A 27,812-nucleotide genomic window follows, 5' to 3' on the forward strand; every position below is an offset into this window, starting at 1 on the left:
AGATCAGAGGGATATTTGTTGTGCGATTTCATATGGAATTAGGGAACGCTGATGTGTGTTTAAAACAACTATAAGTAACATAAAGATGACATTTGCTTACTCACGTGCAGAAATCTCTTTACATTATGAGCTGAAGGCCTTTAGATTCAGTTAAAGGTTAGAAAATTTTGTATTCCTCTTCATTTTTCTATCCCTGTCCGTAGATAATGTATATAAGAAGTTAATACACCCAGGTATGAATGGGTTATTAGAATTTGTGTCAAGGCAGCTAAGGCCACTGATACATCGGTATATTATATATATATACTTACGAGTCGGTATATCATATACATATGAACCTAGTCCTCTTCAGATATTGTATATACATAAATATAGCGAGTAATCTAATATTGTCGGTCAACTGCTGATCCTTACCTTAACGAAAATTCTATTAATATGTTGGGATATCCTCAAGTCCTCTCAATGGAGAGGACTTGAGGATATCCCAGCAGATTTCAGGCTGAAGGAGTAAGTTTTCCTGGTGAAAGTTAATTCCTTTTTTTTTTTTTTTTAGTTCACGCAATAGGCATATCAGCATGCGATCACATCTTGTATAGACTTAACACACGACAAATCATATACATCGTCGTATCCTATAAATTGGAGCACTATGATCAAATTAATCCATAAAAAATACCAATCAAAAACAAAGCGCTACTACTTTAGTCACAATAACTTAATTTATATGGTTTATTGTGCATATCTGTAGTTCAACTTTCCAGATATTGACTGTAACTTGTGGATTGGTCATTGGCACACTAGCAATACATTTGTGGATTCATTGGATGACTGTTTTCTACAACAGCATGTTCGAGAGGCAACAAGAGGGAGTAATACTCTTGATCTGATTATCAGCAGTGACTATTCATGCATTAAGAATCTGCAGATAAAGAAACCACTAGGTAGCAGTGATCACACTGTATTGGTGTGGGATTTATTTAGAGATGTAACTATCATCAGGAGTAAAGGGAAAGGTTTTTACTTTCGTAAAGATGATTACAGTGGTCTTAGACAGATTTTTAAATTCTGTACAAAGAACCAACTGATGATGTTACCAACAGCAAATTCTAAACAGCACGCATTCAAGGAATTACTCATAGAAACTACTAGGCTTTTCAAATCAACTAAGAAATATAGTTCGAGGTAGACACCTCAGTGGATGTCAGATGACCTAATGAGACTCGTAGCCGAGAAAAATGCATGGGGTGCATATAAATAATGAGGCGACACAGAAGCATATGGTAGTTATAAGATAGTCGGGAATCAAGTAACAAAGGAGGTTAGGCAAGCAAAGGCAGATTACAAGAAATCTTTGGCAAATGATGCAAAAAACAGCAAAGAATTCTTTATTTATGTAAACTCTAAAAGGAAGGGGACGAATCTGATTAATCCACTTGGTATCGATGGTTCAACTGTTGATGATCCTGCTCAGGTAGCTGACAAACTGAATGAGTATTTTGCATTTACATTCACACATGAGGAGTTATTTAGGAAGGAGAATGCCAAAAGTTTATCAAACTCTAACAAGGAGCTAAAGGATTTTGAAAGCAAAGTGGAGGAGAAATTGTTGAAGTTAAACATAAGAAAGGCACCTGGGGTGGATGGAATCTATCCAGTTGTATTAAAGGAGGTAGCAAAAGAAGTAAGCAAACCCTTAGCTATAGTTTTTAAGAGCATTCTTGGATTCAGTAGAAATCCCCACGGACTGGAGAAGTGCGAATGTATTCCCAATTCACAAAGGAGGATCAAAGGGTAACTAATTACAAACCTGTTCGTTTAACTTCTGTTTTAGGGAAAATAGTGGAGTCACTGGTTAAATAAATAATGCAGGATCATTAGACAAGACTGCAGTTATAGTTCAGACACAGCATGGATTTGTTAAGTGGAAGTCTTGTCTGACCAATTTGATTGGATACTATGACATAGTCAGAAAGGAACTGGATGCAAAAATAATTTTGATATCATATACTGCACTTCGATTTCAGAAAAGCTTTTGATACTGTTGCTCATAAAAGACAGCTGTACAAATTGGAGCAGTGTGGCATTAAGGGAACGTTACTGCAATGGATAAAGGAATGGTTGAGTTGGAGAAGGCAGAGAGTGGTTATCACTCTCTGCCTTCCCTCACCCAGAGTTAAGTGGAAGGACTATTGTTGTTTACTGTATTTATTAATGAAGGTATATCAAGCTAGTGTTCAAGTTGGCAGATGATACAAAGGTTGGCAGGGTTGTTAATGACAATAATGACAGTATGCTACTGTAATGGATCTAGAAAAGTTAGGTAGATAGGCCGAGAAGTGACAACTGAAGTTTAACATTGACAAATGCAAAATACTGCATATGGGTAGCAGTAACCCTGGAGTAAGATACCAACTGTGCGGTACTACATTCAGGGTAGTGGAGAATAAAAAGATCTGGGATAATTGTGCAGTCAGATACGAAGTTCGCTGAGCAGGGCAGACAGGCTGCCGTGACAGCTCATAGGGTTTTGTCAATGATATACAGCAATTTTGCTAGCAAGGATAAGGAAATGATTATCCCTTTGTATAAGGTAATGATCAGGCCACACCTTGAATACTGCATAGAAGTCTGAAGGCCTCATTTTAGGAAAGATGTAGAGCTGCTGGAACGAGTTCAGAGAAGAGCAACTAGATTGATGAGGGGAACAAAGAGGTGCTTTTACTATGAAATGCTCCAGTTCTGTAAATTACTGCGTCTGGAGGCTAGGCACCTGCCAGGTGATCTGATTGAGGTGTTTAAGGCTTTGAATGGTTTCAGCAAGCTGATGGGATTCATACTGTTTCTCAGATTACGCACTTGAAAGGGCATATATTCAAATTGAGGTAAAATGGTTATAGAAGAGATGCGGAAATTTGCCTTTAGCCACTGAGTGAATGATTGCTGAAACAAGCTCCCATCTGTCGTTGTAGTTGATAGCTTAAATAAATTCAAGGAAGAACTAGACAAAATTTTGGAGGGAATGGATAGGTGAAAATTTTTTTGGCTGATGTTGTATAGGCTTGCTTTCTTGCATCATATGCTGCTAGTAATGCTAAATGTGTGTTCACCTGCAGTTTTTCCATGTGGTGCGTGCTGAAAAATTTATTTCTTAAGATATTTCTTAAGATCTGTTGGAGAAGAAAGTCAGTGTTCCATTGCATTTCATCATTTGCATGCCATTTCATAGTTTTTCATCATTTCCATTTTATATTAAAGTATATTTCTTTACCGATTAGGGCCAATCGTTTAGGGAAGGCGGGGAGGGGGGAGAAGAGGACGGGTACGGAGCACTGGGCTACAGATTAAAAATGTCTCCAAGTTCCAACAAAGTGACCCCTCATTCTAGGAGGACAAGGAAGGAAAGGAGGACTTCTCCTTTCCTTCCTTGTCTCCGGCATTAATTCTTGAGGCCAGGTCCATCTGAACTCTAGGACCGACTCTGTTATTATTAGTTATTTACTGTATTTTTAACAAAATATGCAAAGTAGCTTTGCATATTTTGTGCCTTATAACTTCTTATTGTGTATGGATGGAAGAAACATTGTTCTTGGAGAAAATTTACACAAATTCAAAAAATTTCGGCATGACTCCAGCAGTAACGTGACACACGTTCCAATGGTAATTAGCTTTAAACTTTGGGATTGTCTGGAACGTGTTTCAAAATCACGTTGGGTTTTCACTTCCTCACACCCATGTGTGTGTGAAGTGAAGTGAAAGTGTGTTTAGGGTCCAACGGCACCAGGGGTTTCCCCCATCTCCGCGTAGTTTACCCATGTGTGTGTGTGAAAAATGACTTTCTGTTCGCTTTAACTTTAATCCTAACATAAACAATTATGTGTCATCAAATAAAGCAGTCATTATTCCGTCGCTAAAAAGCGCACTCGTAGTTTGGCAACTAAGCGATGAGGGCATTAGTGGTTGTAGTCGCCTCAGCAACTTAGGTCATATTGCGGTGTATATAACGTTTCTTTAAATTGGGTGTTCTCTGATCGATTTGCTATTTTGCTGGATGAAATATCCTCTCCTGAGAACGAATAGGAATTTTTATGGGTCTTTTCCACAAATGGAAAAGACCTATAAAAATTCCTAGCGTCATTGACGGTATTCGAACTTCGGTTTTTTCCACCGGATGTGGAGGATGTAATTATACTAACTGTACTACACACGTGGGCATGATGCTCTTAGCCTATGTCTCCTACGTTATATATCTAGAGCCATTGGTTAAAATAGTGTTTAAAATACACTGTCCACTCAAAACATTATGACCACCTACTTAATAGTGGGTGTGTCCTCACTTCGTCGCCGCTTGGCGAGTCATAGACTCTATAAGGTCTCTGCACATTGCAGGAGGTATGTTGTACAATGTGTACCGTAGATCTGTGACAGTCCGTAGTAGAGGATCCAAACGTCAGATCTGTCAATAGACAAAATCCCAGAGATGCTCTAAAGAATTCATATCCAGCGAATTCAATGATCAAGGTAGAAGCTGGAAATCACTTTCGTGTTCGGCGAATCACTCTCGAACAATACTCGAACGTGGCAGGACGCATTATCCCGCTGGAATGCACCTCCGCTATCTGGGAAGACAGTTACCATGAAGGGGTGTATCTGATTAGCCACAATGAATAGGTAGATTTTAGCATTCAGACTGCGGTCTATGGGTATGAGGGCTCCAAGAGATTTCCAGGAAAACATCCCCATACTAAAACATTACCCCACCTGCCTGTTTCTATTGTATCAGAACATCAGTGTGATTCTTCTCCAGAGTTTGTCGCCTTACCATCTGCTGTCCACACAGTAAAGCAGGAAACTTGATTCATCAAAAAAGGCAACTTTTTTACAGTAATCGATGGTCCATGCCTTTCAGATGTAAACTTTAAGCGTCGTTGGAGATAGGTAACCGTAAGCATGGATATCTTGACCAAGGACCTACTTCGGCATTCCATACGGAGGAGGGTTCATTAGATAGTGGTCTTGGAAACACCGCTGGTCGTCCCCTGTTAAAATTCATGATCAATCGTTTCATTTATCAGCTTGTACAAGGGGGAACAGCCAACGTTTACCGCGACCATTGATGAGGCATAGGTGGCAGGACCTGCCAGAGTAATCTTAAACTACTGGTGTGCCTGGTCTGCCTCCACGGGGCGAAGTTCGGGCAACGTCGGGCCTTAGCAGGGGTCTAGAGGCTAAATGGCCAGAGGAACAACGGTACAACACTACAGTACAAGCAAACAATACCCATATACTTTTAAATCTCTGGCCTTTACAGTGCACTGTATTGAAAGACAATGTATACCACGCGGAAATGGGGGAACCCCTGGTGCCGTTTCACCCTAAACACACTTTACATTTATTAGCAGTTTCCATAATACTGACACCCTTTAAACGGTACCCGACAATCATCCTTTTTCGAAGATCGTCAGATCATGTCCCTTGCCCATATTGTTCGCATGCCACGAACCTGCGGTATCTTGTTTTCCGTTCTCACCACGACATGTGTCCCACCAGGTGGGAAGGAAGGGGTCGAATTCCAAAACACGGGGATGGTCATAATATTTTGACTAGATAGTGCATATCGCTTCTGCCTTTTTCACATAAAACACAGGTAACCATTCTTAATTTTTAAGTGCAAAACTTTTCTATTCGTTTCGATTTATTGATTTATCCGCAGAGGAAAGACAAAGGAAACGAGGCGTCTTTGCTCATTATAAATTAATGTAAATTAAATTGTTGTTATTAAAGTTATAAGTCCTGTATGTCGACCAGATCTTTTGGAAACCGAAGTGGGAAACACAGTCACGTTATTATGAGGTATCCCACTTTTGTAAATATAAAATTGGGACGTCTATGAAAAAAGTGAAAAGTTAGAGCTTCTTACTATTTCCACTTTAACTGTATCATTTCAATAGAGCAAATTTTATTCAACATATTAAAAATGCGTTCAATAGCAGCTTTAGTTCCAGATAAGCATGATACATATTCCTCACCTATTTTACAGTTTTACGAGGCACTTAATTTTTGGAAAAATGCAAAAATACCCCCATTCATCTCATATTAATCGTGATTTTGTTAATACATTCAGAAATACGCAGTATTAAAAATACTCTATAAATATTTTTACTATTCAAGAAAGAACAGCGCCGAATGATTTGAACTACGTGTAAAGTGCCAAATTCAAATTAATTCTACTTTGGTGTTCTCGTAATAGGTGTGATTATTACGTGTGATAGAGAGGGACAGAATTTAAGAATCGGGACTTGAAGTAGGCAGCGGGAATAATGGCCATTATAGTTTTATTTATTGATTTATGAAAACCTCAAACGCGAAAGATATTAGAATCTCTAGTACTTAGTACCGTGCATGGATTGGAGGCTGAGAAAATGAAATTATAAGACTGACGTGAAATTTCTAAAAAGCTGTCAGCAAACCGAAATTAAAAACTGATAACTAAAGTTCTCAAAATTGTTTTGTTTTAGGAAATAATGTAAATGATATTTCATGTATTAATGTCTTACTAGTTTAATCCGTGTATTATTTCACCTTAAGTTCGATTTTATAACGTGCTGTTGACTATAAACTACTTGGAATTTTAGTATTTAATACTGTTTTAAATTAATTAAATGCTTTTAAAAAAAAAGTGTCAGGTAAGCTTTATGATATTATTGCTAAACGTTAACTAGACGGAAAGCTTAGTTGGAAGCTGAGGTTACTGTTGGCTAGAGATTTAATCAATAGTTGAGAGATCCTCAGGCATTAATTATTAGTATATGACCTGTAGATGTTGCAGTAAGTGAGCGTAGTATCGAAAAGTTGCGAAATATCAGTGATGACTAAGCTGTTGCATTACTCGTTGGGTATGATGAGTCAGTGATGTTTATATAGAGATTAATTTCGTGTAGCTGAACATTAAGATATTTAAGACTTAAAAAGTGCAAGTCAATATATCTAAAGCAAAAGAAATAGAAAAACATAACAATATTAGTGTATAACCAAGTTCAATGCTATTTACCCAGAAGCCTAGCTGAAAAGATCCATACAAAAAATTTATTAGTTCTAACATTAATAAAAGAGGAATGCTCTAGTCTAGTTTTCACATCGCATTGTCCTAATGATGCTAACCCCTAATCAGTACACAAAATCTCAGGAAAGTAGGAATGTCATTTGTAATCCTCAAGGCAATGTTTATTCTCCATGAGGATATTAGTTATTTGTTTCATGGAACCATCGAAATGTCTGCCTCCTCTTCCAGGTGGAAGAGGAGACAGACATTTCGAAATTATATTATGAAACTAAGTTGGTACAAGTTTTATTGAAGGGCTCCGTAGCCGAGTGGTCATGAGCTGGAGTGCAGTGGCACACGTTCTTTGAATAGACCGCGGTTCAAACCCATGACTACTAAATACGGTCGATCTGCCAATCCGCACTGGACCAGCGTGGCAGATTATGGTCCATTTCCCTCAGCATGAATTGTTGAGGAGGCTTCCATCCTGCAGTGGGTTGATAATGGCTGCAATTTATTTTTTTTTATTATTGTACATACCGGCAAGGGGAAGAGCCCAGCAAAAGCAAGTTTATGTTCTGAACTGCGTATACGAAGACGTTTTAGAATTAATAGTTTTTGTTCCCATGTTTTTTAGACATGAGATGAGAAAAAGCAAATTTTTTGTATCCCTAAATTAAAAACATGGTATTGGAACGTATATTTTAAATAAATACCACTAACTTCTCCATTGAAGAGTTTTTTTTTTTTTCCTTTTTTATTTTAAGTGTTTTGTTATATACAAACTGAGCTGTATCTGTATAGCAATACTTTACAGCTCTCATAGCATGAGAACTTTGTACTAAATTCTTTGAGATTTTAATCTAACTCCTAAATATTGTGGAAGCAGCAATACTAGTTCCAGTAGTAAAATCGCTGAGCACTGACACCTGACTAGATTGTGAACATCCAGCCTCTTATTATTAAATGCATAGAATTGAGCATTAACAAAAGAAAGCGATACATGAAGATATAAGAAATTTAAGTTTTATCATTGCCAAAATGATAATTTTGTGATGGAGGAAGCAGAAATAGCAAACAGTTAATGCAAATTCTCACCTTTTCTAATTTAAATCTTAATTCTTTTGAAAACTATCCACCTGAAACTTTACTTCCTTCAGTACTTGTTTTGAAACTGAAAAATTATGTTAACTATTCATAAACCTCACTTGGACTTTTTCCGTCGACTATCTCCTCACTATGTTTTACTCAACCCTTTCTCAATTTTTTTATCTGAGAAAACAAAATGAGAAAGGGTTGAGTAAAATAGTGAGGAGATAGTCGACGGAAAAAGTAGAAGTGAAGTTATCGGAAATGTAAGGGAGTGAGAACAAAATGGGGTGAACGCGTAAGGGGTAGTTAAAGGGAGTTCGGTAAACAGCGAGAATGAGAGAAGAAGATTCACCTAGATGACCAAGTCCACCGAGGAAGGCGAGAATACCCTGAAATAGTCTTGAAAGGTAAAGTAGAAGCCTGGAACAGAAGGTAGCGGTCCTGACAGGCAAAGTAGCAGATCCCGAAAGCTAAGTAGCAGTCCTGAATTCCGTACGATATTTCCCTGGATGGCGGAAGATAGTAGCCCGGAATGAGGAAAGGATAGAAGGCCCTAACGGAAACATCCCGCCAGAAATTTGAAGTAAGTGCCAAGTTAACATAAGCACTCTTTAAATTATAAGAAGGACTATAGGGAATAATAAGAGAATTATAGGGGAAAGTCATATGGGAAAATATACAGTAAGATATATGTATGTACATGTAGACGAGTATAGTTGTGGTGTTAGTAATGAACGGAGAATATCTGGAGATGGTCAATTTACATATGAATGAATAGAAGTAAAGTAGCTAATATAGACGGGGAAATTATACACTAAGATATATGTATGTATAAGTAGATGAGTAGAGTTGTGATGCTAGAACATAGTAATGAACGGAGAATATATGGAGATGGTCAAATTACATATGAATGAATAGAAGTAAAGTAGCTAATATAGTCGGATTAAAGTAGCTAATATAGTCGGATTAAAGTAGCTAATATAATCGGATTAAAGTAGCTAATATAGTCGGATTAAAGTAGCTAATATAAGATAGTAGGATTAAGAGAATACTATCATATATGATGATCCAGATGTACTATAGCGACCAAGTCAGAAAGTTTTTTTTGTTTAGTGCTGGTATGAACCAGATAATTTCAATTGTATCATGGAAACTTAGCCAGAGGAGGTTTTGTGATTAGTATTGCTATATAAGAAGGACGGATTGTATAAGAAAGTTGAATGTGAAATTTGAGTGTGATCCCAAAGAAAAATTGATGATACATTAGAAAAGTTATCATAATGGAAATTCATGAAAGTGTTAGTATCCTTGTGCTAATTTAAAGTGATGTACATGAATATAATAATAAATTTAAGAATAAATAATAAATGAATATAAGAATAAATTTACATAACCAATTAGTTCATACAATGTGTGTCATATATGTGGAGTTATCGTGTTATAATATGTGCATAATTATTCTTAATTCCTTGTCCTGTATATATGTGTTAATAAAGATTTGTATATGGCGTTAATGAAGTTGTGACTAGTCATTTTTGAACACACAGCCCAATCCGAAGGAGGAATATATTTAATATAGAAATTCCCAAGAACCCGATTTCTTCTGTGAGATATACGAGTCAGATGCGGAAAGTGGGGTAAGGAAAAGAGAATAAAGTAAAGGTTAAGTAGAATATAGGCATTCACACAGATTAAAATACACCCCCCTTCCACAGAGGTAAGATTTCTTTTCATATTGGTCGACTCTCTATACGGAGATAATACTAGAAAATAAACAATAATAATTCTTCAGGAGTTCTAATCCAACATTTCGTTGAATAACAATTTCCGCTTCCCCCATACATATTAGCAAAAATATAAATGTTAAATAATTTTCTGTGACCTTGTATCCAAAGGAAGCCAATTTTGCTCTCCTTTCCAACAATCCGTGGAAAACTGGTTTAAAATTTCTGTGGCCCCTTCATAATAACACGTACAATATAACTGCAGAATTACAGCCAACATTAAGCTCGTTTTGCAGACAAAGCTTACATTCTTTATATTTCTGAGTTACTCTATTACGACATTCTATTCAATAAAAACAAGTTTCATATCCTGTTTTTTTTTTTTTATATTTTTTAGTTGCTAACAGACCATATTACAGAGTGGGACTTATATATCCTTTATACAGGCGTGTGCGTGTATTAATGTGCCAGAGACCAACAATAACCAACCATAGAGGGGGGGATTTTTTAAATTCATTGAACCATTTACTTGCATATATTTTTCTGTTTCCTGCAGACTAAATCAATAATTTAGAATATTTTCCAACATTCTTGAGAATGAACCACATATTTAAACGCAATATAGTTTTCCATTAAGGTAATTTTAATTTTAGATAGTTGTATGATCATTAGTGGGTTCAAAAATTCCTTATCGTTACTGACAATCCTCAACGAGTTACAGTGTCGTGTTCCTTTCCAGTATGGCGTCTTTGGACCTCTACTAAAGGTACAATCATTTTTTAAGCCTAGATGTTTTTTCTAATGACTTTATTCCTGTTTTTTCATGAGTTACAGAGCTGACACCGCTGAAACCTGTTTATAACTATGTGGCTCAGCAGGTATTGTGCTGATTTTTTTCTTAAAAGAAACATTTGAAAAGTGGAAATAGAGTACTCTCAACAAAACTTTCTGATATTCTCTTGGCCACCTCTGTCTCCAGATTTAGAACTATGTAACTATTTTATATCCCAAAGATAACGCATTCAAAAATAATCCTAGTACGGTTGTTGATTTTAAAGAGACAACACAAGGAACGTTGTTTTCAATTTTCAGCAGGGCCAGCCCAAGGTACAGGTGAGCCAGGCGACAGCCTAGGGTGCCGAGAGGGCGCCTTAAGGGCAATATTATAAGGATGGTTCTCTAAATAATACTCAAACACGAATACTTAGAAACAATATATCACTATTTACATTTTCTTTTATATCTTAACGGTTACAAAGTCTTGATTAAAGTAAACACAAAATATTACTTTTCTCTTGTGAATGAAGTTTTTTTCCGCTGGAGCGCGGAAAAAGAGATTTGGAGAGCGAAAAGCTACAAAAAATTAGATTTGGCTTTGTTGTCACATAATAAAGACGAATAATTCAGTATTTCATTGCCGGAAAGTCGCAGTCCTTAAACCCAGTGCCATGAAACCTTTTCAGAGGAAGTTCCTTTTTCTACATCTGTTAGAATTCTGAGAAGGAGAAAAGGGAAGTGAAGGTTATTGGTAAACAAGTTTTGACAGTTCTATGGATGAAACAGAATAGAGAACAGTGTTCTTCATTGAGCAAATTTTTATTTTTAAGTATTCATTAGGTGTGAAAGAACATCAGTGATGTCTATTGTGAATTAAGTACATAGCTCCTTTATTGTTTGTAAATTTTTAACCAAAAATTCATGTAACAAACAAGCATTTTGCTTTTTTATCGAAAGAAAACCTATTACAGCATTTTCTGTGTTTTTTTGTAGTACCTCGCTTCAGAGATATACTAAGTTCACACAAATTACATGACACATTGCAAATACTGTTAACCGTACCAGTAATTTTAGCAAGCTGTGTGAGAAGTTTTAGTAAATTAAAATTGATAAAAACATTATCTTCGTTTAAGTATCCCACAGGAACGACTAAATTCTTTAGCAGTTTTTTCCATTGAAAACAATATTGTAGCAACATTGGATTTTGGCAAAGCAATTTATACATTTACTGATTTGAAAGCGAGAAAAGTGTTTTACTCGTTGTTGAAAATTAAAAATATTGTTTCTTTAAACATTTATGTATTTAATTTCGTGGTGATATAATAGTCGTATAGTTGTACTTATATAATATAATAACAAGCGATCTAATGTAATACTCGTATGTAATGATGTAATACAGCTTAAAGAAAATATTAGCAATGCAATTTAATGTAATATAATAAAGTAGTTAGGTCCCTAAAAGACGGTTTTTATTAATAAAGTATTAGCATTAGCATTAGCATTAGTAGAGGCATATGATGCAAGAAAGCAAGCTTATTCAGCATCAGCCAAAAAAAAAAAAAAAAAAACCTCTCCCATTTCACCCCTCCGTTCGTTCGAAATACCTGTCCAGTTGAGCTTTAAATTTGTTTAGGCTATCAATTTCAACAACAAGTGATGGAAGTCGGTTCCACCAACTAACCACCCGCTGGCCAAAGGCAAATTTCCGCACATCTATCCGACATCCGTCCTTCCTCAATTTGAATTTATGCCCTCTGAGGTGATTATTCTGAGAAAGATGAAGAATCCCATTGGCATTGAGCATGCTCAAACCATTCAAAGCCTTATACACCTCTATCAGATCACCTCGCCGGTGCCTAGTCTCCAGACTCTGTAATTTGCAAAACTTAAGCCTTTCTTCGTAAGAGCAACCCTTTGTTCCATTTACTAATCTTGTTGCCCTTCTCTGTACCCGTTCCAGCAGCTCTACATCCTTCTTGAAATGAGGCCTCCAGACCTGTATACAGTACTCAAGATGTGGCCTAACCATTGCCTTATACAAGGGAATAATCACCTCCTTATCCCTGCTAGAAAAATTCCTGTATATCATTGACAAGACACCATGAGCTACTCTTGCAGCTCGTCTGCACTGCTCAGAGAACTTCATATCTGCCTGCACAATTACCCCCAGGTCCTTTTCATTCTCCACCACTGTCAGTGTAGTACCGCAGAGTTGATACATTGCTCTGGGGTTACTGTTACCCATATGTAGTACTTTACATTTGTCAATGTTAAACTTCATTTGCCACCTCTCAGCCCATCTGTTCAACCTTTCCAGATCCTGTTGCAGCAGCATAGCGTCAGTAGTGTCCTTAACGACCCTGCCAACCTTTGTATCATCTGCAAACTTAGACATTAAACTTGATATCCCATCATCAATATCATTCATAAACACCGAAAACAACAATGGACCCAACACTGAACCTTGAGGAACTCCACTAATAACATTAGTCCACGTTGAGCAGTGTCCATTGATTACCACTCTCTGTCTTCTGCCACTCAACCATCCCCTTATCCATAGCAGCAATTTGCCTCCAATGCCACACTGCTCCAATTTGTGCAGCAGTCTTCCATGTGCAACAGTATCAAAAGCCTTTCTAAGATCCAAATATATAATATCAAAGTTATTCCCTGCATCCAGTTCTTTTGTGACTACATCATAGTATCCAATCAAATTGGTCAGGCAAGACCTGCCCTTAACAAAACCATGCTGCGTCTGAGCTATAACTGAATTCTTGTCTAGATGATCCTGCAGTGCTTCTTTAACCAGTGCCTCCATTAATTTACCTGGAACAGAAGTTAAACTAACAGGTCTATAATTACTTGTGTCAGCCTTTGATCCTCCTTTGTGAATTGGGGTTACATTTTCACATCTCTAGTCTATGGGTACCTCCCCTGAGTCCAAAGAAGCTCTCATAATTATGGCTAGGGGTTTGCATACTTCCTTTGCTGCCTCCTTTAATATAACTGGATAGATCCCATCCACCCCAGGTGCCTTTTTTATGTTTATCCTCAACAATCTCTCCTCCACTTTCCTCTAGGTTATTACAAAATCATCCAGCTCACTGCCAATGTTTACTTTACCTACATCATTCTCCTTCCTGAATAACTCCTCATGCGTGAATGTAGATGCAAAATACTCGTTTAGATTGTTAGCCACCTGAGCAGGATCCTCAACTGTTGAACCATCAATATACAGTGGACCAATCTGATTCATCCCTTTCCTTCTCGAGTTAAAGTATGTAAAGGACTCCTTTCTGTTTTTCTTTGCATCCTTTGCCAAGGATTTTTCGTAGTCTGCCTTTGCCTGCCTAATCTCCTTTGTGACTTGGTTACAGACCAACTTATATCTATCACAGGCTTCCATGTCACCCATTAATTTGTATGTATCCCATGCATTTTTCTTCTCTGCCACATGTCTCATTAGTCCATCTGACAACCATTTAGGCCTAAACCTTGAACAATATTTCTTAGTTGGTATGTAAAGCCTGGTAGCCACCAAGATTAGTTCCTTGAATGCTTCCCATTTTGAGTTTGCTGTTGGTAACATCATCAGTTGGTCCCACTGTATAGAATTTAAATACTGTCTCAGACCATCATAGTCGCCTTTACGAAAACAAAAACCATTCCCTTTACCTCTGATGGTAGTTACCTCCTTGAGTAAATCCCACTTCAACACACTGTGATCACTGCCACCTAGTGGTTCATTTATCTGCAGGTTCTTAATGCATGAAGAATCACTACTGATAATCAGATCAAGAGTATTGCTCCCTCTTGTTGCCTCACGAACATGCTGATGTAGAAAACAATCATCCAATAAATCCACAAAAGCCTTGCTAGTGTGCGAGTGACCAACCCACAAATTCCAGTCAATATCTGGGAAATTAAAATCCCCCATTATAAGACTCTCTGATTTACTGGCCCACTCTATTTCCCTGTACAATATATTATTATACTCATCAGAGTCATTAGGCCTATAGCACACTCCTACTCTCAATTTTGATTTCCCTATGCTTATGTCACACCAAACTGACTCGACACTGCCCTGTCCAGCGATGTCAACTGGCTTCACTTCCTTTGACTTTATGTGTTTCTTAATTAATAGCATAACCCCTCCTCCCCTCCTGTCCTGTCTATCCTTTCTATATACATTGTATTCCCCAAATTCCAGTTCCGCATTACTTATATCTGTGTGACACCACGTCTCTGATATCCCAACAATATCTGCCTTTGATGTTTTGAGCAATACCTCAAATTCATCAAATTTATTTACCAAACTCCTAGCATTGGTGTACATGCAGGTATACATGCACCTGTTTCTATTCTTAGCTACCCTAACACAACCCATGTGTTTACTTGTAACGCAATGACTACCAGCAGTCTCTGAAATATCCTGCATCTTGTTTTTCAGACTTCTGCTCATTTGAATAGAAGCAGTGCAAGAATCACTTCCACCTCTGCCAGTGGCTACTGTTAATCTATTAGTCCTTGTATCCCCCCCCAACTAGCAGTTTTCCGACCCACCTAACACTGCCTCGACAGCATCAGCAAAAATTCTTGCACCCTTTCTATTTAAGTGTATCCCATCCCTGTAGAAGCAATTTCTCCTGTTAACAAGTACAGTCCAGGCTGAAAAAAATTCTACCCCTTGAGCCTTGCACAATCCCTCCAGGGCCGAATTGATCGACAAGGCTCTCATCATATACTCCCTCCTATCGTGTCTGGGCAGAATTGCAGACACTTTCAAGTTCAACCCTAATTCACGGCTTTTTTTCAACAGTGACCTGTACTTGCTAAGTAATTCCGCCGGTCTCCTACTCTTAATATCATTAGTGCCAACGTGTACAACTATATCACCTTTTGTGCCCTTAAAAGATGATATCCGCTCTACAACGTCATCAACCTTTGCCCCTGGCAGACATACCCTGGTCCTATTCCACCTATCCTTTTTACAAAGCATGTTCCCCGTTTCCCTGACAATAGAGTCACCAACAACTACTAGTTCCTGTGGGACCAGCGCATTCTGCCTATGGGGCTGCCCCTGTGTTGCCCGATGACCAAGTGCAAGCTCTGGCGTTGATGTGGGCAGCTGAGAGCTTGATGGGCCCCTCAATTTATTTCCTTCGAGGGCATCCACCCTGTCCTTCAAGGTCTCATAAAGGCCCATAACAACGCTGAGTTGTCGCCTGATTTCCTTGCACTCCTTACATCGTGCACACACAAAGACATCCCCCTTGGCAGTATCATGTCCCGTACCCGACTGCTCCGCAAACATCAAGCAAGCAGTGCATTTTAATAGACTGTGATTCAGAGGGCAACTGCCCCCCTCAGTTCTCCCCTGAACCACAGCACTCCCATTAGCTTGAGCCTTTTGCTTTGCTGCTCTGGTCAGAGTCATGATTCCAATTTAATTCAATAAAATTTAAAACAAAAATTAAATCCTTAAGTTATATCCCAAAACAGTTATGTTATATATATATATATATATATATATATATTTTTTTTTTTTTTTTTTTTCGGTATCTAGTGTTCTCTTTATACAACTTCCGTATCACGTGTACCACTATAGTTATGTATTAATTATTTGTTACGATTAAGTCGTTATATATATTTATAGAGTTAAAAATACAATTTAATTGACAATAAAGTTTATCAAGATTAATAGATTTACTGATTAATTGACAATATTATATTATGCAGTATACTACACACTAAGCTTATGCTATCGTGTAAAAATGGCGGGAATTCACGAACGGTACTTCTACGGACTCGTAAGTATTGATTAGCTTCGAAATCTCGCTATCTCAATTTAGAATAAACTAAGGATCCTGACTAGGTCTATAATCTACTTATAGAAGATAATTTGATATAACAATTGGTTAATAAATCGACTAAATTTGGTTAAAAGACCTCTCGTTCAATTTGTGACACGTGGATTTGATACCGTTACCGATACTAAGTAATATCTACGAAATCTCTGTCTAAGTTAAACTTTAAACTAAGTATCGTAACTAGGAATATAAAGCTACTCTAGAAAATAAGTTAATATGACAATTTAAACTAATAAAGCAGAAAATAAATCAGGAAAAACTTCTCTGTTTGAAGAGCTTTAAGGAGCAATGTCTGCACAGGCCAACCTCGCACCCATTACTATTGTCATGTCATACATTATATTAGTATATTAGCTCCTTCCATGAATTTTTATTATTTAATATATCCTACAACAATTATATCTGAATTGTAAGATACTTTCTCCTGTACTTCTATTTATTTTTTAATTCTTTTATTGAAATGAAATATATAAAATTAAATATATAACGTAAAATCATTAAAGTCCTTCTTCAAATTGAAATAAGAAATTACTCCACACTGGGTAACAGAAATAAAAAGGAATCACATTTATAAACAGAGGGAAAATATAACAAAAAACCTTATCTGATAACTTCTATATAATTTTTGCAGCAAAAATGGATTTTTACATCACTAATCAATACTGAAGGGCGCAATTGAAAAATTTCGCCTAAGGTGCCAAGAAAGCTTGGGTCGGCCCTAAATTTTCCACAGACATTTTTCAAGCCGTACTGAGGACATTCATCACACAATTTTGAACGCATCATTTCACAAATATAAGCTAACTATAGACCCGACTAGAGGAGCTTTTAGAAATTCCTAAAATTTAGGATTTCTAAAAATTTAGAAATTCAGACCACCTGAACATTAAAAAAAAAAAATTGTCTTGGAGGTTTAACAACCGGAACGTACCTAGGTGTCGGCAAAATATTTTATAGAATTGTTTCCAGTTCTCCTTGTTTTCTTTTCAGTTTGGCAACTTACCTCAAAGATAAGTTCTGTTAAGTATGTGAAGCATTGCTTAACTTATCACACTGTCGATATTTTTGATTATGATGATTCTATAATTACAATTCGTCGAAGGTCACCCACCTTAGGAATTTTATTTCTTTGTCACTGTTCAGGTAACTGTCGTCTAGTTAGTATGACTCCTACAGCGCATTCTGGGAATTAGGAAACACTTTGTAGTTACACCAATGAGCCAAAATACATTATGACCACCTACCTAATATGGTCTTGGTCCTCCACGTGCAGCCAAAACAGCTCGGACCCGGCGAGACATGGACGCTACAAGATTTCTAAATGTGTCTTGTGGTATCTGGTACCAACACGTAACCAGCAGATCCTTTAACTCCTGTAAGGTCTGTGGTTGAGACGCCGCAGATCGGATTTGCTGTTCTAACACAAACCACAGATGTTCGATGGGATTGATGTCTGGGGAATTTCGAGACCAGGACAATATCTGGAGTCTTCCTCATGTTCCACGAACCAGTCTCGAACAATCCGGGCGGTGTGGAAGGCATCTATCACAGTTATTATAGGGAAATTTTCTATAATAAATTATACTTTATTTAATTTTTCTGGTTTAACTTTAATTATGACTTTTCTGGGAAGGTTGTTTGTCTTAATTAAATTTACCAGTTTGCTTTCTTATTAACCTTTAGCTTCTTGTAATCATTGTAGTCTTAAATACGTACATAAGAACATGAACCGATTTGGGTTTAGAACGAGCGAAACAGTAACCATTGATCACACTATTATGCGTCGTGATTAATTACGAAATGAGGTTTATAGATAGCCTTTATTAACTAAAACAAATGACTAATACTGTAGAAACTAAAATTCGTTTGGCTAAATCGAAAATAACCATAGTCGATTATTCTTTAATCTTTGGGTTTCTCCCCTCCTTCCTTTTTTTGTACTTCCGAACAAAATTCGTACAAAATTCGTACTTCCGATCATACCGATCGGAAGTACGAATCGGTGACTTCCAAAAATTATGGAAATGAACTTATGACACTAAGATTGGGTTCACATAATTCACTAAAATAACGCACTGGTCGGAATTTTAAAGATTACGTAATCTCCAGCATGAACTTTGTTGTGTGATAATCTTTACGAGATTTAATATTTTGATCTGACTGCTAAACTTTTTTACAAAGCAAACTTTCATGCATGTATTCTCTATGCTAATTGTGTAGAGCACTGTGTGTCATGCCGGTTTTTAATACATGACATTCTAACCTATTTCCTTTGTTACTAACAGAAACACATATTGTAATACTTCTTGCCTTAATGTCTGTTTGGGCAGTACAGCTGTTAAACTGTTGTAGAATTGCGTTTGACTACTTTTCCTACTATCCTATTTCAAAGTGCTGTATATTGCATGATAAAGTTTCATGTGGCAGCAGCCTAATGTAGCTGTAATGAAAGACTGTATTTTTAAAAACTTATCCTAATCCCCCAGTATTCATCGAAATGTAAGACATTTCTTATTTCTTGACTTATACAGACAGTATATCTTCTAACTCAAAAATAGGGAAATTTCCATTTACAAAAAAAAAAAAAAAAAAAACAGAGGACGCTAATATTATGTTTTGAAGTTTTAATATACAATCTGTTTTGTTTTGAAAGAGGAGTCAACGCATCATGTCTGAAAAATCCGAGTTTCTAGGAGAAAATAATGCAACCCTCGCTAAAAACCAACTCGACCACACTGAAAATGTGTATCGTTTTATTGGAAGAAAACAAAATTATAGCATATAATAACAGAATAACTATAGAATAAATTATAAATATATAATTTATAATTCCGAATTCTAAGCTCAAAAATATTTTCAAATCCTACTAATAAATAAACAAAAATGTCGTCGTGCCGGATATTTCATACTATAACGGTCTACTCGGGATTCTTGTAAACTTAAATTCCATGTGAGCATACTGACTATCAGGAATCAACCTAAATAATGTTACATCTCTGTCAAGTTGTAGCTGTCATTGTGAATTAGCATTGCTTTTTTATTCCAATAAAGTCATTGTTAGCATGAAGGTAAATACACGACTTTTAGGACAATTGCTCGTTCTTAAACCTTTCTTACTTCAAGTTACTGAAGACCCTCCTTGGATTTCATCAAAATCCAAGGAGGTTCTTTAAAACCTCCTTGGATTTTGATGAAACGTATAAGTCTTTGAATATGTATATTTCTTTCATATCAGATAAAGAAGAAAGAATGGCCGACTCAAATTCTTCATTTCCGAAACCTTCCAATTATGGGACCGCAAATAATGCACCTCCAGGAGAATCTTCTCCCAAGTCTCCACCAGTGAACGGTAAGTTGGATGTTTATATCTAAAATTAAACTTGCTGATAAGAATAAAAAAACCAAGATTAAATGATAAATTTAAAAAATGTATGAATAATTCCGGAAGTTAAAACATTTAAAATTCGAACGATTTTAAGTGCTTTAATTTCTGTATTTTAAATGCTTTACCAACTTTACTGTTTTTTATTATATGATTTAAAATAGTAATTTTTGTCTAGGAGCGAAAACTATATGCTATTATATGATTGCGAATTTTAGCGTTAGCTAATACTCAATCATCTTGCTTGTACAGGTGGTTAAAGTACCTTAAAACTTTTTAAAAAAATAACAACTCAAACTATAGGGTATCGAAAAACCGTTTTTTTATTGTAATAAGTATATATGGAAGTATTTACTCTTTCGAAGAAGAGTAATATTGTGGAAGTATGTTAATCAGTATATTACTTTAAAAAAATAATAAATAAAACTTGACTACAAAGGACGCGCAAATTAATCAAATTAAAAATAAGACAAAGATAGTTTTTTCACTAATCTTTATTCTCAAGCAACTCTCCACGCGTCACCATTATTTTCTAATAAGCAATCAAGATAGGGCAATTGTGTTCTCTCCAGTGCCTTCACTACCTACCGACGGATTGAATTCTTTAAATCTGAAATAGTAGTTGTACAACTAATTCTTTGAATCACTTCTTGCGATCGTACATCTCTTACATACTTTACTTTATCAGCTGATAAAGTAAGGTATGTAAGAGAGAGAGAGAGAGAGAGAGAGAGAGAGAGAGAGAGAAACATCATTAATATACAATTACAATGTGTTTATTTGCACTCAGGAAATTTTGCATAAACAACTTTTCCTTTATAGGCAGTGTCTTTGCACCAACATCTCTGATGGATCGAGTTAGAAGAGCGAAAGAGGAGTCAACAGGTTGCTGTAATTTATGTGTTTCGTTGTTATTAATGATTTTTGGTTCTGGTAAGTGATGTGAGATTTAAAATATCATTCGAACATCTTTACTTAATTAAAATTATTTGACAAATACCCCGAGTTGATTTAGATGCCCTTTGTTTGTACAGTATATACGAGTACTCCTATTTTTGGAGTAACAGTTTTTCAAATTTTATAAGTTCAATAATTACAGGAACATGCAAATAGTGAATCGCTAGTAACGCCGAAAAGAAAATGAGCAAGAGGTATAGCATACGGATACAGGGAATGTAACGTTAAGTAAGTGAATCGGATGATTCTACTTGTACTTTTGTTTTTATTCACTCAAATTTTTTGTTCATTGAGAAGTGCAGGGAAACTGGTTATCGTATAGCACAAGCAGAGAAAAAAAAATATTCATGAGCTGAGTGGTCAAACGTGGGGGAGTACAGTTGTACACTGAGTTGACTATGATTCAAGCTCACGTGACTATCAAATACGGTGTCTATGTGGTCGTTTTGGACTACGCATATCAAACAGAAATTTTATTGTTTAACTTCTTATGATTTCCATTCGTACGTCAGTGATACAAAGCAGAGAAGCAAGTGCTCATTGCACTAATACAAGTATAAAACCATAATTGAAAACCGTGTAGAAAATTATTCCATATAGAGCAGCATCCAGTGAGGACACCTTCAGGCTTAATGCGGTGTACATTATTTGTGCCAAAGTGAATTCCATACAGCTTATACAAACTCTACTTGATGTGACTGCAATTAAAGATTGAAACCACGTGCCTTTGATCGGAATGAGTTGAATATAACTCATGTGGACTATCAGTACATTCTGTTAACCCGATCCATGGGTATTTTTGAATGCTCCTGATTTGTGGATTATCAGTCCAAGGTTATAATACTTGGAGAAATTATGGTATTTCTGGAAACTGAGAAAACGGCAACCCGTGTGTGATCAGACATAAGGAAGCCACGGTAACATTTCATTGGTATCCCCATCTTCTGTCAGTTCATTTAGTCTAATTTTGAAAACGGACTTCACACTGTAATTCTGTATTTAGACTGTCTCGTGCATTCAACTTAGTCCAGTCTCAAACCCAGTTAAGTAAATTGCAACTCTACAGTGTTTCTCCCCTCTGCTCACTCCCATTACAGAGATGTTTGCTCAAAGAGCCGTCAGAGTCGATGATAACACATTCCTTTTGCCCTCTGTTTCCTCTGTGTTTTCCCTATAAACTGGGTTTTTTCCGTCCAAAACAGGAAAATCGACCAGAGAACACACGCAATTTACAGACATAATAAATAAATGGGTATATGTAAGAAATTACAGGTGGCTCTAATATAATAGTTTGAGTTTTTTGATTCCTCCGTGTTTCACAAGGATCTCTGCTTGGTCTCTTATTTTTCATATTTTCGTCAATCACATTAATGTTTGTCTCTTTAATCTCATGACTGCAGTGTCCAATGCGAACTATTCGCCAAAGACAAATATTTACCAAACCATAACTTCTTACATACGATGATTATACTTTACTACAGCAAGCTCTCAACTCTATTGTGAAATTGTCGTCTTCTTCAATCTTTTATCCATATTTTATTAACAAATGTGTCTCCTCCACTTAAATTCCAGATGAACACAATCCAACTTCTCTTACTGCACTGGTGATATTTTCCTACTCTCGGCGAACAAGCACAATGACTTCAGTTTAGTACTCTGCTACCAGCAGAGTACTAAACAGTGTAAATAATACATTAAGAAACAGAAATAATATATGGCGACGCATTACTGCGTTGCGAAATATTATTTATACTATTTCTTAACGTATCCCTTGACATCATTAAAAGATTCGCAAACATATTTAAATTTGTTAAGGTTTCAATTCAACTCTCTAAACAACTAGTGGCATCCGTTTTTGATTAACTTTTGCAACTAGCACAGTGGTTACAATCTCTGTTTTTTCCACACTTTTCGAAGCCCATGGACGAATTCTTATGGGGTTTATCCACCCTGTTCAAATTAATCGGTCTCGAGGGAAGGTTGCATAGTTTTATCTCCAGTTAGATAAATACACTGATATATCATGTCCTTAGCTGTCCGAGAACTTAGCTAACACAACTAATAACTGTTCTGGATAATAGCAGCGTGGTTTTGGTCACCATCCTAAAAATTTCCTCATCAGCAAATCGAATCTGTCTAGACTTAAGTATATTCGATTCCTATGCTTTATCCTATCGTATCATCACGTAAAGGGTTACATAGTCCATACTGTCGTATGAACTATGTAAGCTTACGAGAAGTTTTTTTTTTCTTCAACCACTAGATCTGTAACATCGTCACTCTAGCACTGATTATCCTTCTCTTTTGACCGAACCACAGTTCCATGCACCTCACATTCTTGTATTGCAACAACCTCGAACGGCCTAATTCTGTTGCTGAAAGGATTTCTAATCATCTAAGTCCACATCAGGTCTCATCCTGTTGTTGAAAGGATTGCTATCTTAAAGTCCACGTTATCTGTCCTTTCCCAGATTCATCAAAAAAGAAAAGTTCTCGATGTTCTATTCACTTTGGCAGCAGTCCTTCAAGTGTCGCCTTGCAACTTTTAGCTGCTCTCACAATCACACTTATGCATTACGATTGGCTTGATCCTCGTCTCCTGTAACGAATAAATGATGAGTGCTGTAATTAAACTTTATCGACACTGAAATTAGTTAAGTGCATTTAATGGCAAGTATTGTAAAGTACAAGGTATTGTCTGTGATATTTGTTTACCATTGAAAAAATGGAATCCGTATATTAGAACTCTTTGTATTATCGATAAGGCCATACTGTGAATTTTTAAGATTCCATGACCTTAAAGGTTCGCTTGTTTTTTTATTTTATTTTTTATTAAAAAAAATAAAAATAAAGTAACGTTTCTGTAATTAACCTTCTTGTAAATGGTCCTCCCATTACGTTTCTTACCCATTCCCTGTTCTTGTTATCAAATTAGTCGTGCAAAACAAGCGTAAAGTCAAATCAATAAACCATTAGCTACTACATCATCAAGTTTTTTTCTATTTATGTATTAAAACTTTTTAAGCACAAATGCATTGATTTTTAAATTATACCATTTATTTCCCACAACGCACTAATAAAATATAAATAAAATATAAGGTGTAAGTAGATTATAAGAAACTATATTTAAAAGTACATTGGATTTGAAGATACAGTGAATATAACCTAATTAACTGCCATTATATTTGCAGTGGTGTGGTCCTTTATCTTAGTTGTGACACTTACTATCCCAATTGTAATGGCAGTGATCGGTATGTATTTTGTCCTAGAATTATACAGTTAGCATTATTGTTGATATTTATTAACATAATCATAAAATTATTTAATAATCACAGTTATTTTTAATAACAATAATGAATCTTATAACAGATATTCAGAGGAATCTTAAAAGGCAACATGATCATGTTGACTTATTGAAAACTTATCTTTTTATATGGAATTACAAAAGTAACAAACGCTAACAGCCCTATTCATTTTAACGCTACACGTCAACACGGTCATTATGGGTGTGGTATAGAAAACTTATCTTATCTGCTCAAAGATCGATGAACACATAAGGGAATTTTTTCTTTAACATTTTATCGGAATTTAAAAGGCAGATGCACTGTACTTCGAGTTGGAGTTCTACGGGTCTAGATCAATTTCAAGTGTGTTTAATGTGAAATATTGCACTTTGGGATGTGTCTGTTGAAGTCTGTCAGTCTGTTCGGAGAAAATACCGTGCTGAGGAACTTTGGAGGTCTCTAGCTGGAATCAATCTGGCAGCAGTGCTCCAAATTTTGAAGTAATCACACTTTTTTATGAGTACGCAATTTTTATGATTGTTACGCTCATAAGAAATGCTTTTTTTTCTGTGTGTGTGTGTGTGAATCTCACAGAATAGTGAAAAAATCTCACTATTCTGTGAGATTTTTTTGCTTGTTTAATAACAGAAAATTCCAAAGTTTCCAAGAAAAAAAATCGTGCAACCTTCTCCCGAGAACGATTAAATCAACCAGGTTGGCTGTGAACCTGGTTGATTTAATCGTTCGCGAAAGCCCAATAAAATTTTCTAGTGTCATTGAAGGAATTCGAATCCGGTCATTTAGTAAGCGTTTATCAGAAAATTTCTGCTGGGTTATCAGCTTCTAGTGAGCTTGGTATTTTATATAACAAAGATAATTGTCAGGCTGTATCGTCCATTTATGAAGCCATCTCGAGTCTTAAAATCGAAGTGGTCAAGTTTCTCACCAGTGAAGTCAATAGCGTTACCAAAGCTGCTGGAAATATTTTGCTCGACATAATCTAATTTGGAGAACATTACTACAGCGCTCTTCATCGACAATGAAAGGACTAGAGCGAGTGAGGAACTTCATTTTGGAGTCAGTTTCTTAGAGGAAAGTTGTCAGTTTTTTCGACCATATCCATTGAGGCAAAGAACAGCGTCAACCAGTCACTAGACAGGGACTGATTGAATCATTCCCTGTCTGATGACACAGTACCTATGCTCAGCTCGCGCAAAGAGGCCTGTCTGACTAATTCATCTTGTACCTACTGATGTTCACGAATCCCCACCTAGGGAACAACAAAATATAATTATTTTGACAACCTCGGACGGTAGTATCCTGAAAACCAGTCAAGACGTCAAACAACTGGTTAGCAAAACTTTTAAGGACTTCAAGACAATTAGAGGAAAAGCTCTAAAACTTGCTAGAAATAAATGAGTGATCCTTGAAACGGCCAGTAAAGTAGTATATTGGTATTCAGTTATGTAACATATAGAAATGTCGCAAGAACATGAGATCTTTAATTGCCACAAAAATTTTGATACTAGAGAAAAACCGATGGCACCATTGGATTCAGCACACAAAATACAAACAAATAGTTAAATGTAAATAGTTAAGTTAAATGTAAACAAATTCATTACACAATGAATTGAGTACTATGTTTCAACAACAATAATAGTCGATTTTATAAAAATTTCGAAGGAAAATCTTGATGAAAATTCAAATTTGATCGTGTGAATTAATTAAATTCACATGATAAAATAAATCCTATACTTGGAAATTTATCACATTTTGTTTTGTTGATTATTTGATGTAATTCTGATTGTAAAGTAGAAATATAAATACGCTGTATTTTTCCTAGTGTGTAAAACATAATGTAATTTGTAATAATCACATTATTTCAAAACATTAGTTTATAATTATCAATACAAAAAATATACTAGAATGGATTTATAGCATTTTTTCTCTCTCTCTTAAGGAATTCAGTATATTAACGACTGTCCTTATCGACCGTTTATTCCTATTATGCTAACTGTTGGTGGATTTGTAATGATTATTAATAACCTGATCAATATTGGAGAGCGATTTTGGAGGCTCTCAGATGCCTCCATGCCTGAGAGACCAACTGTTATTGGCTGGATCACTACATTGTTGAATATATTTGCTTTTGGCTGGTTTATAGCAGGTAAGGATTTTAACAAATTTTATTTTTAACCCTTTTTTTTCTCATTTGCTTTGATATGAATGATATGAATAAATTATCTGATTTGAATAAATTAGGAAAAATGGGACACGACCTCAGTTAACGATTTCTGAAACAGAATTTATCAATAAGATGCGTCCGATTTAAATTTTCCGAATCAATCAAATGCCGTTCCTTAACATGTTGATTTGTGATACTCACCAAATAGTTTCAAAAAACAGTTTGAGAAGCGCTGTTTCAACAAACATCCAGTCACTAGTTTGTAAATACATTCGTGAGGGTATAGTTGTTTAACTCAATAAGTATACAGTAAATCAACAATGCGACTTTATTTTCTCACATTTCTACTTTGTAATATTTAACTAAGGAAATTATGTGCCTTTATCAACTTAAGTTAAATACAATCTTTTTCCTTTTGTTTATAATCTGATGTTATCTCAATTTACTAACAGTGTCTAAAGCACACAATCTTACACAGTAGAATTATTTAAAAACATTATTACTTTACACCAGGGATATCAATCCCGCGACCCATTCCTTCACATTGTGCGGCCCGCGGCCATATGGGCAGCCTTAAATTATAAACACAATGTTATTACATCATATAATAATTGTTGTATTTTAGTAATTAATTATCAGATGTAAAAAAAAATAAACTGTAAATAGAAAAGTTGATAAGAAAAATTGATTCTATTTCGAAAAAAACAATTAGTGGTAAAGAACTATTCTTGCAGCCCTAGATCTCCACCTTCGAGAACCTACGTGGCCCGAGGCCTTCAGCATTTTGTTTTTCCCAAGCCAAAAATACCCTATATCTGGAAGAATTGTTTTTAAACTGAAAAAAATTGAAACTCCTCTCAAATCACAATTTTTCAAACAATACCTGGTTCTCCCTGGCGCTAAATCAAAGTCTCTTGCTACAATTATTGCTTTGGAGCCTCTTTGCCAACATACATTGGGAGCCACTATATTACGAGCGCCTACCTTTTCAAGAAATGGAACTCTCCTTCATATCAGCTTCACGTGTTCGTTCCATCTATATACAGTATTGACGTATGTGTTAATATCAAAACAAAACCGCTAGTTAGCCATCGTTTTGCTTTAGGAAACTCAATTTATTCTTAGTGTTGCTATTTTTTATGGTTGTAATTAAATGTCTTTTTGTTTGTTTCAGGTTGTGTTTCCGTGTATGGAATCTATCCGCCATCATATGAACCTGGACAGGCAACGTACTGCGATCGCACCGTGTATTTGTTTTCTTTTTGGTTGCTAAACTTGTGTTTCATATTCTTCGGTTGTGTATTCGTCGTGGGACTTATAGGTATATGCTTTGCATCGTTGTTCCTCTAGCAACAAGAGAGGATCCGTTGCAACTAGTGAAAAACTGAACACATAATTTGGGTAGGAAGAAAGGCACCGAAGCAGCGATTTAGAATTTTGTAAGTTAGAGGTGTGCCGTAATCACGTGGAAAAATAAGAAATAGTGTATTTAATTTATGCGC

The 27,812-nt window shown here is 36.0% G+C and overlaps 1 protein-coding gene across 1 annotated transcript; it reads left to right on the plus strand.

The window, feature by feature from the left end:
• On the plus strand, positions 1–27,812 carry LOC150076300 (transmembrane protein 272-like). Its single transcript, XM_090387559.1, has 6 exons — positions 1–156; positions 19,738–19,851; positions 20,707–20,817; positions 24,033–24,092; positions 26,086–26,292; positions 27,485–27,812. Exons 2-6 carry the CDS (start codon positions 19,752–19,754, stop codon positions 27,658–27,660), a joined length of 654 nt encoding a protein of 217 aa, XP_090243685.1. The 5' UTR covers positions 1–156; positions 19,738–19,751; the 3' UTR covers positions 27,661–27,812.

Source organism: Mastigoproctus giganteus, chromosome 13 (genome assembly GCF_048544385.1).
Source record: "Mastigoproctus giganteus isolate SK-2022 chromosome 13, ASM4854438v1, whole genome shotgun sequence".
Lineage (NCBI taxonomy): Eukaryota > Metazoa > Arthropoda > Arachnida > Uropygi > Thelyphonidae > Mastigoproctus > Mastigoproctus giganteus.

Coding starts and splice junctions, on each gene's coding strand:
- LOC150076300 (XM_090387559.1), top strand. CDS start 19,752: ATGGCCGACTCAAATTCTTCATTTCCGAAACCTTCCAATTATGGGACC. Junction 20,818..24,032: donor ATTAATGATTTTTGGTTCTG/GTAAGTGATGTG, acceptor TTATATTTGCAG/TGGTGTGGTCCTTTATCTTA. Junction 24,093..26,085: donor AATTGTAATGGCAGTGATCG/GTATGTATTTTG, acceptor CTCTCTCTTAAG/GAATTCAGTATATTAACGAC.